Source organism: Orbicella faveolata, unplaced genomic scaffold (genome assembly GCF_042242905.1).
Source record: "Orbicella faveolata isolate gen_17 unplaced genomic scaffold, um_ofav_v1 contig_48, whole genome shotgun sequence".
Classification (NCBI taxonomy): Eukaryota; Metazoa; Cnidaria; class Anthozoa; order Scleractinia; family Merulinidae; genus Orbicella; species Orbicella faveolata.
Genome location: NW_028301578.1, coordinates 15,146,735 through 15,166,635, shown reverse-complemented (window position 1 = coordinate 15,166,635; position 19,901 = coordinate 15,146,735). Strand labels below are relative to the sequence as shown.

General features: G+C 39.5%; 1 protein-coding gene and 1 long non-coding RNA gene across 2 annotated transcripts; one reads left to right on the top strand and one right to left on the bottom strand.

The window, feature by feature from the left end:
* The first annotated feature begins 1 nt into the window (after position 1).
* On the top strand, positions 2-1,373 carry LOC149096676 (uncharacterized). Its single transcript, XR_016204473.1, has 2 exons — positions 2-136; positions 511-1,373. It is a non-coding gene; the product is annotated as an uncharacterized LOC149096676 (long non-coding RNA).
* Positions 1,374-6,556: 5,183 nt separating this feature from the next.
* Positions 6,557-19,639, bottom strand: LOC110044855 (VWFA and cache domain-containing protein 1-like). Its single transcript, XM_089280815.1, has 15 exons — positions 19,344-19,639; positions 17,985-18,572; positions 17,416-17,560; positions 15,331-15,635; positions 14,415-14,547; positions 13,480-13,753; positions 13,050-13,246; positions 12,242-12,322; positions 11,054-11,372; positions 10,360-10,548; positions 9,900-10,243; positions 9,538-9,685; positions 8,833-9,086; positions 8,462-8,637; positions 6,557-8,170 (listed from the first exon to the last, which is right to left on the bottom strand). The coding sequence occupies exons 1-15, from the start codon at positions 19,524-19,526 to the stop codon at positions 7,124-7,126; spliced, it is 4,383 nt and encodes a 1,460-aa protein (XP_089136941.1). The 5' UTR covers positions 19,527-19,639; the 3' UTR covers positions 6,557-7,123.
* Between the last annotated feature and the right edge of the window lie 262 nt (positions 19,640-19,901).

The window sequence follows — 19,901 nt, the reverse complement described above, 5'->3', positions numbered from 1 at the left end:
CATTTTTCGTTGCGAATGGAGAATAGGTTGTCGTTTCTCGACCGATTTCTGCACTCATCACGAGAAACAAGCGAACCTTTTCTAGGAGCTGCTAGTATAATATCTAGACCAGTTATTTGGCAAGCCTCAAGTGCAGGTAAGCAATTTTTGCATCAAAACTAGTCAATGGAAATCATGCGAAGTTGAAAACGTTGTTTACCACACGCGCTTGACATGGATATTCTTTTGGTCGTTTGCGGGGTAACAGGGATCAGTATTGTGAATTATTTTTGCGTGAAACTCTAGGTCGAGAGTTGAACTTTAAGAAAAGTCCGGCTGGCCCAGGCGGACCCCGCCGTTTTAACGGTCAAAATCGGACTCGAAGTTGGGGCATTTCCCTTGATTTGTCAGATGTTGGCGGTATTTCGCGGGACTGATTGTGTGATTTCTACCCTTGTTTTAAGAGTATAATGTTGTGGCTTGGCTTGTTCCTTTTACATCTTAATGTTTTTGTGCTATGTCTTTTTGTAGTGCGTATGTCATTCGTTTGTTTGGCAGATGTTCAAGATTTTGGATCCTGCTTTGGATGCTAGTCCATTAAAGATATCATTTAATTTACAGGGAATTTTCACTTTCAAGGTCACTGCCTGTCTTGAATTGTTATCTCTAACAGAAATTTACCACTCTTGGATCGTATGTTATTGTTCAGTCATCTATGGCCGATTGTTTTTGATCTCCCACTTCTTTATGCCTGTTTTTCTTTGAATGTTGGTAGTAGTGGCAGACTATACATCAATAAATAATAAGTGTTTCATGTGTATAGCTACGCATAATTGTCAACCCAGAACCAGCCAATGTGTTTGAAGCAAATGCTGAATTACCAGCTGGTATTTTAAAAGACTATGGGCTTGGAATTAACTTTGCTATATTTCCCAATAACTAAATTTATCCACTTACACCGTAGTGATCAAACAAGGAAAGCTACAGCATGGTGCTGTTTAGGATATTGAATTTAGAATGGAATAGACCGAAACAGAAATCATTATGACATAATGCAAGTGACTACTTAGAAAGCTGCATGGCAAGCCCAAGATTTAAGAGTCACTGCAAGTGTTCAATATAGTGCATCTGCTTGTATTTTAAAATGTTGTTACAATTTAGTTATCGCAGTCAAAACATCTCACTATAGATGATCTAGGATACAACTACATGCTAGATTATTCTGAATTCAGTTGTCACAGTCATTACGAGTCGACACAAGGAAGTGCTGTGGAGACTGTTTTTGGCAAAATGTTTAATAGCCACTATAGAAAATGTTAATATCAGTGCATGACCATTGTGTTGTTGACCACAGGACTTGCCGTAAATAATAAATTTTAAACTGGCAGATATTTCATATGACCTACATAGTACTGTTCTGGGTAAAGAGCTCCCTTAAGTTTACACAACTCACTTTGAACCTGAAACTTCAGCAGAGGTGTGGTATGAGGATATGCAATGAAGGCAGGTGAGGACCATGAGCTATTCATTCATTGCCAATTGACCCTGCCTATCATTCACAATCTTTCAGTTTACTAATTTATAAGTGAACTTATACATTAGTAAATTATAACTTATATGTTAGCCGCTGTTACCAGAATATGGCTTTTGTGCTGTTTTGCTGGTTTTTTTGTTGTGCTTGTCAGTACTTTGCAAATATTCAGTTTAAAAAACATACTTTGGAATTGAATTATTATTTGCAAGTAAATATAAGTCAGTTTTTTTTTTTACATCTCCCATCTGCAATTTTAGTTGCAACCACTTTAAATAGCACGAGGTATATTATTTGTCCAAAGCGTTCATTTCATGTAACTCAACCAAGCCTTGTTTCCATTGAGCCCGATTTTCCCTTTTACATGGCCAGCCACATCTACTGAGAACCCAGGAATGGGGCACTTGGAGCAGATACACGTTAAATCCAACACCTAAGCACTAGGTGAAGAGAAATCTCAAACTCTCACCAGTTTGAACATTGATATTGCCAGTGGCAATGTCTGAGGCAAAGTCATTTGCCTTTTACTTTAAATGCATTCAAGGAAGTTGAGCAAGACCAAAATCGTGTTATCCCATTGTCTACAAAATAGATCCACACAGCACACATTTAATCCTGAATTTGTAAGCTAGTTGAACAAGAATTTGCTGGAAGTGTGACCTGGTACAGGGGACGAATACAATTACCTTTTACCACTTATATTGAAGCAAAACATACCCTACTTCTCCCATTAAGCTTCTAGCTTCTTAATTCCATTTATTGCAAATTATTTTTATTTTGAAAGAGCCATAGCTCATTAGCAAGTTGTTTATGATTCTTTTTGGTTGATAAAGAAATACAGCGGGCGAAACTCGATTAATCAAGCTTTACACAAGTTTTCAAGGACAAAACATTGCTTTGATTCCGAATTATTCACCCTTTTCTACGTAAGTTTTACCAACCTCAGCTCTCTTATCGTCCAACAAAACCATAATATCTGTCAACAACCATGTTGTTGGCCAGCGATACACTGATACACTTTATATGCAAGTCGAGATGCCTAAGAAGGAAAGGTAGGTTCAATTCCGGCATCGAATTCGAAGAGGTCAGAAACGGAAATAATTTATCTTTCAACCGTAAAGATTCGATGAACCGCGAAGCTTCGACTCCAAAAATCATCTGTTCAGCACTGAAACTGGTGGCTTTGTGAATCGAGCAGAAGTCATCTACAGCTATTACTGGGCCTGCGGAATATCTCATATGGATGTCATTCCAGATTTCTTTCAGCATCGGATGCGAGGGAACCTCCTATAAGTCATATTTCCACATCACCATCAGCGCGTGGAGATGTTTGCCGTTCAGCGATCAGATGAAAATGAGCTCCAGGGAAAATTTATCCTGGCATGCTTTCCGAGTCGTGTCCAACACTGCCTGACCGGTGGTGAGTGGTGCGTCAAGATGACGAACTGGCGCTAAACTAGACCTCTTGAGGGTGCATGATGCATAACGCTTGTTCTGTGAAGAATTAAAATAAAATACTGTCCAGGAGTATTAAATAAGCAACTTTGGGTATGCTTTTCTGTATATTTACTTCACAACAAGTGAGACTTCTAACCAGTTGCTTTCTATTTAAAGCAAAGGAACCAAAGATATTATATTACAACAAAAGCTTCAGAAACTCTTTCATGTGTAAAGTAAAATCACTGGAGAATTAAAAGCACTGCTTATTATTTTGTAGCAACTGCTGAAATAAAACGTTCAACGTGCTTAAACAATCTAAGGAAAGCCTTTATGATTCCGATCATCGCCACAGTTTCTACTTAGTAGTGAGAATTTCAATGTCCTACATCTGCCTTCGCTTTTTTAATTAATTTCCGGTATCCTAACTTTGATAAATTCCTGATAATGTACGGGAGTGTGGTCGACCAGCCGAATAAGCTTTTAACGTGATTACACTTTGTTGATTTTTGTTCATTAAATGAAAGAGCAAACTAGATACCAGAACTATTGTCGAAAAGCACAACCTTAAAAATAACACTGGTCGTTGTTGAATGATATTTTTGACAGAATATCATTAACGTTGATAGGCTCCGTCGGGCATTTGCTAATGACGTTTTCTGGTTAATTAGGTTCTAATTTTTTAATCTTAATTAACTTCTCTAAGTAATCTTTTTAAATTATATACATATTTTATTATATATTTTTAAGGGTTTTTTACCCCCCACCCTCCTTTTTATTTTTTTTTTATTTAATGTCTTGCAGTGATGGGAGCATGCCTCCCTTTGCAAGAACCCCATAATGTAGATGTAGATGTAGAATATGGGCAACTTTTCACGAAGTCTTAGTGTCAGACGAAACAACAGTTAAGTTAAGTCACTTTTGATGGAAACACTTTCTTACAAAAAAATTAAGTGTGTTGAAAACTCGAGGCCATTCAGTCGAGATTAAGTCCGTGTCCATAAATATGGAAAATTCGATTTCGCTCACATTTTTATGGTAGATAGGATAGGGCATGACAAAAACTACTGGGTAGTTTTTTTGGCAAAATATCCTTTTGTTACAAAGAAATATGCAAATTACCAAATCCGTTAAAATCGTCATTTGACGCACCATTTTATTAAACAAGTTTGAGAGCCTCGCATGCAAAACCACATCATTCTTCCGTCTTTAAAACACTCAAACATTTTTGTGCAATGTTTGAATGTGTACTGGGTTGATTGTAGAAAATGTTGCGTTGTCTTTTTAGGTGCAAAATAATTAAATTTCGACGACATGTATTTCATTCACTTAAAAGTACTTCATGAATATAATTAATTTTCACCATGTGCGAAGCCTTCAAATGGATTAACCTTCTCATGGTTGAATCGCAGAAGGATGGTCTGCAGATTCCTGTGAAAATTTCTTTGGGCAAATGATTGTGAGCGATCTGAGAGCTTTTGGGTTGGCCGCTTAACAGAGGTTGGTGTACCTTAAATATTTTTGGCTATCGGGTTATAAATTTCTTGGTGAACATGGAATCAATTCAAGACAATCATGATAGACGTGTGTTTGAATTATCACTCGTCACGTTCAATTTCAGACTCTTATCTTAAATTTTGGGTTGCCGCCGGCTTAATAGGGGCAAAGACAATAGAGAAACCCTTATCGGAACGACCAAATATACACATATTATCCATCAGTCTATCATGCAGAACTCAATCAAGCAAACAATATTTATTCAGTAAGTTTGGCTTTGCATTTTGGATTAGATCGAGCTAGTTCTGCGACTTCCCGTGTTTTAGTCCTTTATATGCCAGATAAGAACATAGTTTTACGGATGCTAGAGGCCGACGCGAGATCTTAACAAGTTCTAATGTAATTTGGATCTTTCAATATCATCTAATCTGTTAGCAAACGGATCTCATAGCAGTTTGATGACTTGCTTGAAATAAGTTTGCAAAAATGCTTGACGTCATGGATAATATATCGGACCGATGTATTTAAAATATAAGTGCTTACATTTAGAACGACTGCAACGTTTGGGGTCTTAAAAAGGGTAATGATTACACAATAACGCTTCTTTTGTCTGGCAGGTTATTTCCCTGTCTTAACTTTCACAATGGATTTTGTGAATGACGTAGTGGTCCTCAACTCCACTCTTCAACATAAAATAGCCGCATTTTTGCACAAGAAATATACTTTGTGATATAAAAAATATGTGTGGGAAGTTAGTATTAAACCTCCAGTAACTTGTCACAGATATTTATTTAAATAAAGATATTGATGCATTGTATTAGTGTTTCATTTGAAACTTCAACGAACGTGCGGTACACTTATATTTTTTTGTCAGTTTTTAAGATTACCACAGCAACCAGTTGTATTCAAACCAAAATAAAGTTTACAACTTCCGTTTTCGTCGCTATCGCGAATGATTTAAACGGTCTGTTTAAATTGAAGCCGATCGAATTCTTCCTGAAAAGTGAAAACTGAAGTTAAGTCTATTATCTTGATCATGGATGTATTATAAAGCGTACTAATGATGAACACAAATCACGGTGTATTTACATGTTCGTACCGTACACGCAAGTCAGTGGTCTGATTTATTTTATCTAATACCTCATGAATAAAATGCGGACGGCAGTCATTTCTTTTGGAAATGTTGTACATTGTTAACGTTTCACGTAGAATTCGTACTTACCTGTCTGGCTTCTCCCTTCGACTCTTATCTCGGCTGGAGCTCTCTATTACGTTCGATTCACTCCGCTGACCCAACTAGCTCCCTATAAAACCCTTACCTCGGCTGAGCTGTTACTATGCGCCTCGATTCGCGCCAATGACCCCTTTGTTAGACCCTCTAAAATGGCTGCCTCAGTTGAAATACTCGTCTACGCTCCTATTTAACTTTGGTATCAAAGTGTACTTTTGATTGCAGTTTATTCAAAATGCGTTTACAACTGCCCAGACATGTTCCGCATAAATTAAGAAGTTTCCCACGCATTTTATTCATGAGGTATTAAAGACAATAACTTATGACGTGATCTACGTTAATTAGATACCACAGCAATTTAATCAGGAAGCACATCAAATTTCCAGAAACCGGGGTGCCTTCTACACTGTTCATTATAAACTGATTGATAGTGCATATTTTCGGAATGATTCAGGGGGAGCTTTGATGATTGCATGTAAAGAACACCCACTACGAGAACTTTAAAACAGAGACGATACATCGAACACCATGGAATGAAACGAAAGAGAAAATGAATTATTATTTATCCACACAGCTAGCTACGTTTTCAGAACACCTCCTTCACCATGTGAAGGCAGGAGACGAAATGGTAACGGAGAGTTGTCAACTGCATTGCGGAGCAAGAGTCCTCCATGAAACGCTTCTCAAACTAGTACCCAGTGATAAATATTTTAGCGCGGTTCAAGAGTTGTTGTTCCAAAGCAAGTGTCGAAACATTGCAGTGGTACAAGTCGACAATGCACTAGACGTGGAGAGGGAGAAGTCAAGACAACTTGCATTTGCTGGCGTGACAGTCAAGAGTTCCAACAATTTGAACTGTAAAAACGAGATACAGCTTTCAGTTTCTTTTTCAACCCGGTTTATTTCAACCTACTACCAAAATGCCTTAATTAAATACCTACTGCAAATTGATAACTACAGTAGATAAATAATACAAACTCTTTTTTACTTCCATCTTTTATGAGACAAGCGGAATAGTGCAAATTGTCCACAAGTTCATGACAACTATTGTCGTGATCTAGATTATAGGGCTTATCTTCGGACTTGCCAATAATACATTGTAGACTACAGCTACTGGATATCACAAACCAATGCCTTAAAATTCTTTCTGCAATGGTATCTTGGTTAGTAAAGTGATCACACACTAATAGATACTGGCAGGCCATGGTCTAAGAGACGGGAGCTTGTCCTCACTTTCGAGACCATAACGTTGGAGGCTATACCGATATTTTTAAGCTAGTAACAATTTATAATTTGTCAAAACTATACTTGATACAGTTTAGCGAAATCGACACGACCGTACCGTGTTATTTATTTTGTCCTGCTTCAGACGACGCTCGCAGGTTCCAACCGTTTACTTTGTCTCGGTGTTTGGGAATGATCTTTCAAACTGGGTCCGGTGCTGCGTTCTAAGAAATGCACTTTACGTAGCCTTGGGGATCAAGGGCGATAGAATCACAGCTCTCGCGCTGTGACAGACCTGGCCTGCTAGAGACACATTGCTCTGTTGCTTCAGCTGTGCGTGATATCAAACTGTTATCAGACGGGTCGCTTGGTTCATGAACGGGTGAATTCAAAACAGCTGACGAAGAAGGCCCATCAGGCAGCATGTTTGTATCAGATGCAGGACTCTCTGGCTGGTCTTCCGATAGCCTTTCGCCTTCGGAGGCAATAAATGTTATGTAGCCATGAGGATCAAGGGCGATTGAATCACAACTCTCGCGCTGTCGTAGACCCGGCCTGTTAGAGTAACTTTGCTCATTTGCTTCAGCTATGGGTGGCATCAAATGGGTATCAGACGGGCTCTTAGGCTCAGGAGGTGGTGAGGGTAAGTTGCTATATTGGTGCTCCCCTTTCTCGTAAGCAGCTGCTGAGGAAGGTCTATCAGGCTGAGTCAATGGCTTGTCCTTAGATGGCCTTTTCTCTTCAGAAATTGGTGGAGGTGGAATTACAAGAGATGCGCGTTTCTTTTCAGGAACGTCTGGTACCCCTCTGTCTGTAGAGGAGATTCCTGCTACAAAATTGGGTGGAGTAGTGTTCATGACAGCGCCCGATGTTCTTCTGATTGGAGACACAGGAGGCTGTGGATATCTGCTGGACTCTATCTCGCTCCTTTTCTCAGGATATGATGTCGGATAGCTTACAGATCTAGGAATGATTTGGGTGGAAGTCGTGGATGGTTTCCTTGCAGGTGGCAGGGCTGGAGGTTTAAACCGGGCTCTTATTTCATCATAAGGTGATGGCCACTGAACAGAAATTACTGAAGGTTTACGGGAAGGCTGCAACTCATCTGGATCGTCATAATCCTCATCAGATGCAAGATCCACTGGTTCCGGAAGAGGTGCCGGAGGACGAGTAGCAATATCTGGATTTTCAGGATCGATAATCTGTCGTGTTGAAGCGCTCTTGTTTTTGTTCATGGGTGGTCCGCCTAGGTTATGGCGATGTCTTATTACCTATAGAAGTAAATTGGAAAAGGTTTGTATGTTTAGAAAACTTAATTCTAAATGCCAGTTGATCCATTAAAAAACCCAACTCATTAGGAGCATATCTCAGTAAAAAAGGTGGCTTCCCTAGTGTTGGTAACACTCAGCACCATCTTACCTTAATATAGCTTTTTCATCCCTCACACACACACAAAAAAAACAAAACAACAAAACTCCACTCATTGTCATATGTACGCCTACATTCGACCACTTAGACATGCAACTCTGGATCCTATGATAGGCAGGAAAGAATTGACTTACCAAGATCGTTAATATCACTATTAGAGCCACAACAGCAGTGCAACCAATCACAGTTCCAACAATAACTCCGGTCCGTCTGCCTTCATCGTCACCGACAAATTTATTTCTGGTTTTGTTAACTTGCTGCGGTTGTGACGTTACCTTTGGACCCTCCAATGGACATTGTTCCTGATCAGCTGTGCATAGATTAACAAATCAAATTGACGACTGTTGATTTATAGATTCTTATTTTTGCCTTATGCATTGTTGACTATATCGGGAGGAAATTAAATAGCCATATTACAAGTCACAAGGTGATATTAATAGCCTTTGCATTTGCTACAAGAAACGCTGAGGCTGAAAGACGTCTTCGGGTATTTACATGGTATTACCTTCTCTGCCTCTATAGCACACTTCTGAACTAGCGCAGTAAGGTTGATTTAATGGTACATCATCTTTGTCGTTTTTACACCAATAGCAGCCAACGACGCCTTCACATGCTTGCGAACTGTTTCTTTCACTGCAGCGAGGATCAAAACATTTTTCTAATCCTGGCGTAGGATCTTTGCATATCTTTTTAGGGACTGGCGAGTTCTGATTGCTCGTTGGTTGTATTTCAGGTGCTGAGGGTGGGCAAATAGGATCGCTTAAAAAAAACAAAAACAAAAACAAAAAGAAGGGTTAATACTCAGTCACTGATAAACGTGAATCTTGCCTCCGCGTTTTTACCATTTAATCTACATGTGCCTGTCACTGGCAAATTAAGGGAGTTATTACATCCACGTAGGTCTTTTTTATCAAATGCAAAATCATCCCGAGACAGATATTAGATTCCTAAGAATCGTGTCATGGTAGGGCTTGTTTAATCATCAGCAACGTGGAAAGTGAAATAGAACAAACATGTTTGTGGGAAAGTGATTAATTATTCCCTATTTACAACTGTTAACTATAACAAAAGTCTCATTGTTTTACATTATCCTTTAATACAAAAAGGTACATGCATGTCTTGTTAGGTCTTGAAACAGAATCTTCTTTCAACGAACGTTTTGTTTTCAAATTTGCGATTTTCAAACAATTTGCTAAAATGCATAACAAACCTGCTGTCGAGGAATTGACTGCGACAGTAACGGAAGTCCAAGGGGGAGGTGCAAGGGCATTCACACGTCAAGTTGAATAGAGAACATTCCCTATCTAAAGAACAGGGGCAAGGCTCTGTAGAGCAGAAGGATTCTCTTACAGCAACCCCTGCGAATGAACATTGACAAAAGTATTAATAAAGTCTGACTGATCTACTGACTCTTCAGGTGGCTGACAGATTGAAAGAGAGACAGAGAGACACACAGACAGACAGACAGACAGACAAACAGCCAGACAGATAGACAAACAGTGCGCTGTACAGACAAATATTTTAACCTGGGTAATCTTATGAAAAACGAATATACAAAAATTATTTGCAAACCTATATAGGCATTTGTTCCTATAATTTTTCCCAGCTGGTATTTGGAACATCTTCCACCATTTCCGAGAGCATCGACTCCACCTGATGGTAAACTGACTTCGTAAAAGCTTTGCCTTTGAATCTCTTCCAGGTCACGGCATCCCATTTTTCTCAGGTACCCTTTTTTGATGAGGTCTTCTGCAACGTACTTGTCCTTCTCCGTGATGTGCACGTATTCAACATCTGATGCTGCAGCTGATGAAAGCAAGAAGTCTTCGTGCATGATAAGGAAGCCAGCGCTGTCCATTACGAAACAGGAATAGGTCTGTGTATCTTTACACTTTGGGTAAACCTCGGTGAGTAACCTGTAAAATAGACATAAAAGTATAGTTTTATATTGTGCTATATAGATAAACGCTTTGGGTGAAAATTTGGCAAGATTTGAATTGATTGGCCAACACATGTGATAATAAATTCTTACCTGTGGAAATAAGTTAGTGGAAAGTCAGCCCCCATAACTCCAAGAACTTCATCGTTTGTGTGATGTATATGACTCGGTTCTCCTCGATACAGCGCCCGACCAGCGGTAATCACCACTCCAGCTCCTCCCGAATCCAAATACGGAGTTGTAAGAGTTAACAAACCGGTGTGGGCCAAAGCTGTATAATACCTGAAGAAAAAGTAGTAAATTTTAACCATTGGTTAAAAATGAAGGCGCTGGAAGTGGAAAAAATTTGCATTGTGGAGAATATTTATTGCCTATCAAATAAAATCGAGAACAAAATTGATTTTAATTTGTTAAGGCTCAATTTGACCTCAAAAGTCTGTTATTCCGCCCTCGTGCATATACTCTAATTGGACGCTCCTGTTCCATTACAAATCTATTTATCTGATTGTTCTTTCATCATCGACTATTCGCTGGTAGACCACTATCACATACGCATGTCCAGGATAGGGAAATCAATCGTGTGCCTGGTTTAAGAAATCAGATACACTCGCACTCTTTTTCTATAAGCAATAGAAAAAACACCCGTGGCGTTGGAAATATACAGTGATACTATACTAAAGCAAGTGTTTAAAATCAACTTTTCAGTACAGCCTTTTTTGTGACGACATATTCTGCTGGAATCGCCCCAGAAAGTACACTAAGACGATTCCTAATGAGTTATTCTTACCAAGGTCTCTGTCTTGGGTCGTAACCTTTGTCTTCCACACTACCTGGAGTTGTTCTAAAAACTCCATTTGATGTACCAATGTATCTCCAGACCAAATATTGCGTGAGTTCCGTTTTGTCACGCAGCCACAAGTCTTCAACCTGCCAAGTCGCAGTCACTGTGTCCCGGATACCGCTCTTCAATCCTGGATTTCTTACTGTTCCTGAGTCGTCTTTCATGTAAGCAGTTAGCAGCTGCACGTCAGCCTTTGTCTCATCTTTGCCTATATACTCGTATGGGTCTAAATAGGCTCCCGGAGCAAACTTTACCACAGTGGTGTCTATTAGAGAAAATGTATTATTAAACCTCATTCGGTCATTTTCGTTTTATAACAAAGTCTAATTTCTGAGGCTGTTGCTGCTTGTTTTTAGTGAGTTGTGGAGTACGGTGCCGTATTTAGAGCTCGATGCTCTAACTGCCTGTGAATGTCTCAGATTGAATATGTCCTCAGTGTCTTCCTAGTATTCTTGTCAATCTAAGCTTAGCCAGACATTCTTACAACAACAGCTTGTTATGAAAGAAAGTGCGAATGGGTGGCGCGCTGACTGTCACATTAACAGCTTTCTTTTTTCTGTATTTTACAGTAATTCGTCCATCGCCACCTTTATCTGAAAATATATTTTGGGGAATCTGCCGGACACAAAACAATAGCCATTCGTTAAAGCCTATGATTATCTTTAACCTTATTTGCTTTCGTCTCTCGTTCTAGTGATACAGAGCACACGTCACTAAACGCATAATCCACCAATTGGGCGGTTAAATGGGCCGGCTATCTTTCAATACTTCTCTCAGACACATCTCACTCAACCAAGATACAAGTATCATGGCAGCAAACAAATTTTGAATATGAAGGTTACATCAACTAGGTGAGTGCTGCTGGGTTTTCCAGCCTGCAGAACTTTAGCTAGGGAAGAGATTCGTAAAGGAACAGGTCCCTTGGATATCCCTGTGGGATATCAAAATTGGTTTCTTTTGATGAGTGGTGCCAGCTGCCCAAATGCCGCTCAAATGCAGGTAAAGCTATAAACGTAGAAAGCAGATTTTAGCTTCCTCCTTACTCAGTTCAGTTCCCATCAGATTGGATAGATTCAGATCGTGAGGAAGGTCTTTATTTTGCAAGGCATTTAGTGACCGCTTTGCTCAACCTACCTTTAGCAGCATGTGTCCCAAACTGAGAACACGGCTTCTCCGGATAATTCAGGTCAATTCGGTGATATTTAAACGTGTAGTCTATAGAAGAACAACAACGAAACCACAAAATCAACCAGTTAAAACGTTTGACGAGTTATCAGAGCAATATATACTTGCTTCAGTCCGTCCTTTTCACTTAGGCTGACGTCATGTGTAAGTGCACGTTTTCATCGATCTTTGTTTAACTGGGAAACGTGCATGCACTTGATAAGAAGGGACTATATTTTCTGTTTCCGAAAATATTGCTTTAAACCGTCGCAGATGTCACAAATAATAATAATAAAAATAATAACAGTGATAATGACAATATTCATAATAATAATGTTCATAAGAATAATAATTATAAATTTATATATAGCACTAATACTATAAAATATTCAAAAGCGTTCTGCATATAAAAAGAAGCTAACAAAGTAAAACAAAGGTCTATAAAAAGCATAAAATGTGCTAGAAACACAAAAATATAAAAGGGCTTATGTAACTAAGATGTACAAAAATTATAAACAGTCATAAGTGATATGTCTTCCCTCGTTTTTTAAAAATGTCCAAAGACGAGCTTGATCGTATGATTACGGGCAAATTGTTCCGTAAAAATAGACCGGAACGATAAAAGGCGCGGTCACCAAGTGTAGTGAGAATCTCATATTAGCCTTGTGACAGAGGAGATCCTTTATGTATTCTTGAGCCTTGAACATATGAAACCATTAACTTTAATTGATCTACTAGGAACTGCAAATGATTGATGTATTCTTATAAAAAAACTAACCTGCAGGAATTTTGAGTGAGGTAAGTTGATCCTCAGCATGGGAAACAGGTACAACCACACCCACAGAGAAATCAATTCCTACTAATGGCCTCCAGAAGTATCTGGAATTAACTTCTTTTACTGTTACTCCTTCTTTCTCTTTTCCCCCTCTTGGCAGAAATCGTTTAGCAACAAATGTTTTCGATCCAGATTTTCCACTAGGAAAGAACAAAATGGATGCACCTTGCTAAATTCAAGAGTGTCACAATATCAGCTTTCAAGACGGGAGGAATGTCCTTTACCCAATATCAAAATACTTTTTTTTTTTCGATTCCGGTCTGTGCTACGTATCAATAGGCAAGGGTATATTCTACGGGAGGCGCTGTGGAGCAATATTGAGCGCAACAAGGAAGTGAATCAGCAAGGAGCGTACTTTAAACCGTGAACATACCTTTTTATTGAATAGAAAACCTCTTCGAACTCTGCCTCTGGTTCCAATGTCCTTATGTCCAGAAAAACGGGGTCCCCGTACGCATCGGTTGGAGCTGGAAGGAGCGGGTGAATTAATGTCCTTCCAGAGTTACTGATCATAAACGCATAGGTGCTTTGACCTTGATTAAAGAACGTGATATCTGACAACAGATCATCCATGTTGATATCAGTGCCTGCCACGCCAATAAACTTTCCTTGATGAAAACAAGGGAGCGTGATCGACATAAGAAGTCCTAAAAATGAAGATAAAGAATTCATGTGCAGTATTTCAATAACCGATAACATGGGTATATTGTTAATAATAGCCCTTTACACAGTTAATTTTTCTCATTTGCATTACAATGTAATCCAACGTGGATGCGAGAAAGTTTCGGGCTAAAACTACAAAATAGCCCGAAATTGCCTCATTTACATGCTCGATTTTACTGTAATGCAAATGAGCAAAGGTAACCGTGAAAACGGCATTTGTTGGGAAGTCTTGAAGCCTTTATGAAAAGTAAAGTGATTCAACCTACAGCAACAATGCCTGCTAATGATGACTGGTTTGTTAGATATGATACGGAAAGTTAATAACGAACACTCTAGTCAGTGTACTGTCAATTTTTATCCCACTGGCGCAGTTTGAATCACGCATTTTCAATAAAGAAACACTTTTTGCTATTATTTTAACCGGCACTGGTGCAGGATCTATATGATGCGTTTCATTTTCCTGATATATTGCTTCCGATCAAGACAGGTTTAGGAATGACTATGGCTTCCGCAATTTTCTTTCTGGTTTTTTAACGCGCGCAGTCGACGATTTGAGATTTGGGAAAATGAAACAGCTGCAAACAGTCCATTATACACTATAAACCATAGTGGTAAGTATGAACTGTTATGATGAATATATCCTACCTGTTCCAAAAGCGTCAACATAAGGCACAGACACCACAGGGTCAAGCTGCTTTCCCAGTGCGAATAAATTATAATACATTCCCATTTTAATTCTTAGGTTCTTGATGTCTTCGACATAAGTGTATTCTCCACGCTACAGAGATAAGATAAGAGCTGATTAGATGCATTCACAAGTTAGAGCCCGGTCAGCCCGGTTAATGAATTTATTGATGTTGATTGATGGCTTCAACTATAAACACAGTTGACAAGCGGTGGTGCAAATTTTTAAAACGGCAGTTTTAGTTCAACGTCTTTTTGGCCAATATCTGATGGCCTCAGCTGAACTTCTGTATTTCGGAGGTGTCCGAACCATAGAAGTAACTAAGGATGATACGAATCATGGTTTCCCTGAAATGAAGTTCATAGGTTGAAACAAATAGCTACATAAAGGTTTCTGTATCGTGGAGGTGTCCATTAAGAAAGCTTCCACCGTATTGGTTAAGCAATAGGGGGCTTTAGCAAACTACGACGGCGACACTAACGAGAACGTCACAAAACAAAAGGTTTAACGAGCAAAGCAACGGTTCTGCACAAGCGTTTTGAATCTTGGTACATTTCATATACCCGTCATCTGCAAAACAAGAACGTGAAATGACCAAGTTCCCCTTTTTTGGGGGAAACGTGAATCGCAGTTTTCGTATCTTCCCTTGGAATTAAAAGCATTCATTTCATATTTAACCAGAACAGATGACACAGTCGCAACATTCAAAGGTAAAATATGAATCAATTTTTTGCAAGGCGTCCTCCTCGGTGTTGCTGTCGTCATTATTAAAACTCCCTAATATGTCATGCAACGTGTCAAACAGGCGAGTGTCGCAACATCTCTGCCGCAGATAGCGGTTAACGATATCATTTGAACTAACACTTCATTTATTACCGTGATGTCTCCGACAGAAGTGCTTGCAGGTGCACCATATTTTGCTGTGTTTTGCTCGGCGATGTCTTCCAGAATAGTCTGATTCACTGCACTGCCAAATCCATACGTTAGAATGATGACCGAATTGTTAAGGTCAAAGTTTTTATCTCTTATGGTATGGAAAATCAGTTCCTTGTTTTCATCTGAAGGTGCCCCATCAGTCAGAAATAGAATGACTCTTTTCTTCTTCTCTCCCGGCTCTTCAGAGACTGAGCCTTTCAGTAGACTGAAAGCTTTTTCAAACGCCAATCTGTATTGAGTTTGACCTGTAAATCAAAAAGAGCACACGCAGTAATTACACTTCACAGTTTTTAAGGGGTGACATTATCGAACGTGTCCGAACGGTGTTTGGGGGTGAAGTTCATTTGGCGAGGCAGGCATTCGGGGGAACTCTCATATGACAAGGTAGGGGATGCTTAACGGAAAATTTGATTTAAGGTTACAGTATACCTTCAGGGGTGTCTCGCGCGCAAGCGATGTAGCGCGTGCAGTTTAAACTGTAGATACCTAAACCCCTATATCAAATTAAAGCTTATGGAGCTGGCTATCAAACTATACCAAGAAATTTGAAAGAAAATGAATTGTTAAATTTTTCACGACCACTAAATGCGAGCGCCCGAATCACCTTTCGAAAGCTACAAGTCAAAGCGAATTTCGTTTTTCGCCAATTTAATTTTTTCCTCGGTGTCAGGGCCCAAAGCGCTTAAAAAAACGTGTCTGCGTTTTGGCATATTCAATTGCAGTAAAAAGTTACAGAACATTTTCGAAATAGGATTAAAAAAATGTGGAGTGATCGTACGAAAATCGCTCTCGAAGAAAAAGTATTTCGTAATTAACAATTCCCAGACACGCTTTTGTAGTTTATATGTTAAACTAGCCACTGTCCAAATTTAAGAGCAATTGAACAAATTCCCTTTGAGTTATAACTCTTTAAAGTGTCTGCTTCAAGTGAAAAAATTTATTCGAGAAAACAGCGTTAAGAAAAATTTTCTGCTTCGCAAACAAACTCCGCCCACAAACGCCTTCAACTGGGTTCTCAGATAACTAAGCCAATCAGTGCAGGGAAAGTTTACTACCGTTAACCTCCTGGTGAAATTTACGCGCGAATCTCTAAAAAACTCTTGTGTTTCGCAATGCGCTCAAGGAACCGAAGGCAGAGAGAGAATTTTTCTGTAGTTCGGTTTTTCTTGAAGCTGGTCTGGCAAAATGGGGAAGACTAAAAAGGATACGAACGTTAGAGTGGCTGAGCGAAGAAAACAAACAAAAGAAAGCGCCGAGAGCAACTGTGTGTGGGCAACTTTGCATGGATTATACTTCAAATGGTCTCAATGAGTGCGACGATTCGTCGATATCGGACTCATCGTTCTTCGCTGTTTTCGCTTTTTCGAACCGGTCCATGGTTTAAACGTGGTCTATGTTTACTTATAACTTAATAGAGACACGCCTAATACCAAAAAAGCTGGGTAGTCAGAACAACAATGCTGATCAACTGAGTAGTCAATTCGTGACATCCATATAGGTAATTTCCGCGAAAATCGTCTCCGTTGATTCCATACGCGCCATAGGGCTGTCAATCAAGAGGTAAACTTTTACTTCCGGTGAAAACGTAAAACCGCCATTTCTCCGCCAATATTTAGTCTTTTTCAAAAATTTTTTTCAGAAATTAGAGATTATTCCTCGACCACTATTTTGACCCAAAAATCCAAATATGAAGAAAATTGCCGACCCGAAGGTATACTGTAACCTTAAGTGCTTAAAGGAAACCAATCCAGGCGTGGCTCGAGCTTTATTTGACCACTAAAAGATATCACTTAAAATAGAATTGACTCCATTACCAGCCGCTGTTCGGGAAAGGAGCCCGGGCTAGTATAGACCAGAGTCGAGAGACCGGCGGATAACGAGCCTAAAAACAAAATTAAGAGCGTTATGTTACTATTATTTCTTCGAGTGCACCCTTAACGATACTTGGACAGCTAAAACTAGTGCCGTCTTATCGAATCCTTGATTTACACCCTTGATTTATACATGACTGATCTTTTGTCTTACCATGAGGCACCAGCCCATCGACATAACTTTTCATTTTTCTGATATTTGTAGGGATTGCCAAAGCTAACCCTTCACTGTAGCAGCGACTTTTGCCTCCAACATCTCCTGGAGTGGAAGCGTAATTGTTAAATGCCACGATACCAACCTACAGAAATAAATTAATATGATAAAGGTCTGACAGTACACATGAAGCCCAAATGCATCAGTCACGTATCGTCATCGCTATGAGGTCCCTGGTTTGGTCGTTACAATTACAATTCATAACCTTTTTCGCCACAGTGCGGAGGAGGGATGGCGCAGTGGTGAGTGCTCGCCTCCCCTTTAATGTCACTCGGATTCGATCCCGACCCCTGCCAGAAATGAGTTGAGTTTGTTGTTGGTTTTCGCCTTCTCCAAGGGTTTTTCTCCGGGAATACCGGATTTCCTTCATCCACAAGAACCAACACCTCCAAACTTCCAATTCGAGTTTAGGACCCGCATGTAAACATCAGGGGGTAGTTCAGGAAATAAGCCTGCGAACAGATATCATAACAATGGGACAAATCCGTTGCATGCCCCTGATCACCCACCTGGTCTTTTGGGTTCATGGTATCCAAAACTGTTTTCGCAGCTTCTTTGGCGATGTAAAGTTTTTCTCCTGTCATGGACGCACTTATGTCGACAACAAGCACCACATCTTTAGCTTCAGGGGTGGCGGTTTCCACGTAAAATGGTCTGTAACGGGGATCATACTTGTCACATTCCTCTTTGTCGTCAAACACTGGAAAGTTGGTCATGACGCCCTGCTCTGATCCAAAGTACTGCCACTTTATGAAGGGATACGTTTTCGAGATGTCTTTCATTTCCTTGAAAACGCCCTCGTCTAAATGGATTGGGTTTGGAGACGCGCTGCCTGAAATCTTCAAACAAACATTGTCGAGATCCACTCTTGAGTGAAATCTTACATCGTACTTCAAAGTCGATTTGTTGACGTGGCAGCATTCTGTTTGTGGTGCAGCTTTCGTTGACCTGGCATACGAGTCCTCGACTGCTTTCTTCAGGCGTTTGGCAACCTCAAACCTTGTTTTGAACTTGTCAGAGAGTTTCACCGCTAGATGTGGAGTGATGTCTTCTCCTTTTATGGTCCTTTTCTGATACTGAAGGCTGTCAAAATAATTCTAAGAGATAAAAAATATGCAACAGTTAGAACACTTCACTTAGAGGATATAATATGGCTCTTTGTGTGGGAGAAGAATGTATGCATATTTTAGTCCTCGGCGGGTGAGTATAAAACGAACGTCTTTGGAAACTTCCATGAATGTGGAAAATTTAGACAACAAATGACGAAACTGTCGGAAAAATAGTAATATTTCGGTAAGAGCTATACCAGAGTTCTACTTTCAAAGCAGAAAATGGCAGAAATTGAGCAAATAGTGAAAAATTATCTCCCAGTCGGCGTCAGCCGGAGAGTATTAAATGAACCTCTTTGGAAACGTGCAAGAATGTGAAAAAACTTTCGCGCCTCAGTGACTCATCATTTGCGTGTAACACAACTTAATCCAATCAGTCCTACTGGACGGATTTTCAAAAGTTAATAGCAAGCGAGTTATGAATAACTGGGTAAAACCGCCAAAAATATTTCGAAATAGTTTTTTTTAAACTAAAATTGTAAAACCTAATTAATACACTGCCAAAAGGAAGAAGTTTGAGAGATATTGAACGATAACGCTGCGACAAACTATTAACCGATTGGTAAATCTAATCAGACCTAAACGTTTGAAAAAGAAGATTAGAGTAACTGGAAAAAGTTTTGGATAGGGATTTTAAATTTGCGGAAAGCTTGTGTTCAAACCATTTTAAGGCTACATGTCCCTCACTCAAATCAGTATGACCAACAGTTGGACCGATATCATGCACTCTGACTTAGCAAAATTTCCTATTGTTCTTACCTGCATTTCATCCACTCCAAGGGCATCCCTCGCAAACGTTTGCAGCTCCCTTCCAATTTGAGTTGGATCAAGGAGGCTGGCACCAACTTCGCTTGATAGCAGAACGAAAACCGAAAGTAAAAGTACTGAGAAAGTTTCGCTTGCGAAGCGAACTTTTCTAGCATTCATCGTCCGCTCGATCATTCCGCTTACACGTCAACGCAGTTTTACCCACTTCGACCCTCAAAACAAGTTTAAATGCCCGGTGCGCCAGTTAAAATACTGCGTGAAAATACAGTTAATTAATTGTTCCGTTATTATGATAACGATTCTTCGTGGTCAGTGGTGCATTAAGATGATGAACTGGCGGTAAACAAGACTTCTTGAGGGTGTATGACGCATAACGCTCGTTCTGTGAAGGATTAAAATAAAATACTGTCCAGGAGTATTAAATAAGCAACTTTAGGTATACTTTTCTGTATGTTTACTTCACAACAAGTGAGACTTCGTACCAGTTGCATTTTATTAAAAGCAAAGGAACCAAAGATATTATATTACAACAAAAGCTTCAGAAACTCT

Excerpts from the sequence above, each read along its gene's own strand:
- LOC110044855 (XM_089280815.1), bottom strand. The coding sequence starts at position 19,526 with ATGATCGAGCGGACGATGAATGCTAGAAAAGTTCGCTTCGCAAGCGAA. Across the intron at positions 10,549-11,053 it reads GACCCAAGACAGAGACCTTG|GTATTATACAGCTTTGGCCC; the intron begins GTAAGAATAACT and ends CTTTTTCTTCAG. Across the intron at positions 8,171-8,461 it reads TAGTGATATTAACGATCTTG|GTAATAAGACATCGCCATAA; the intron begins GTAAGTCAATTC and ends TTACTTCTATAG.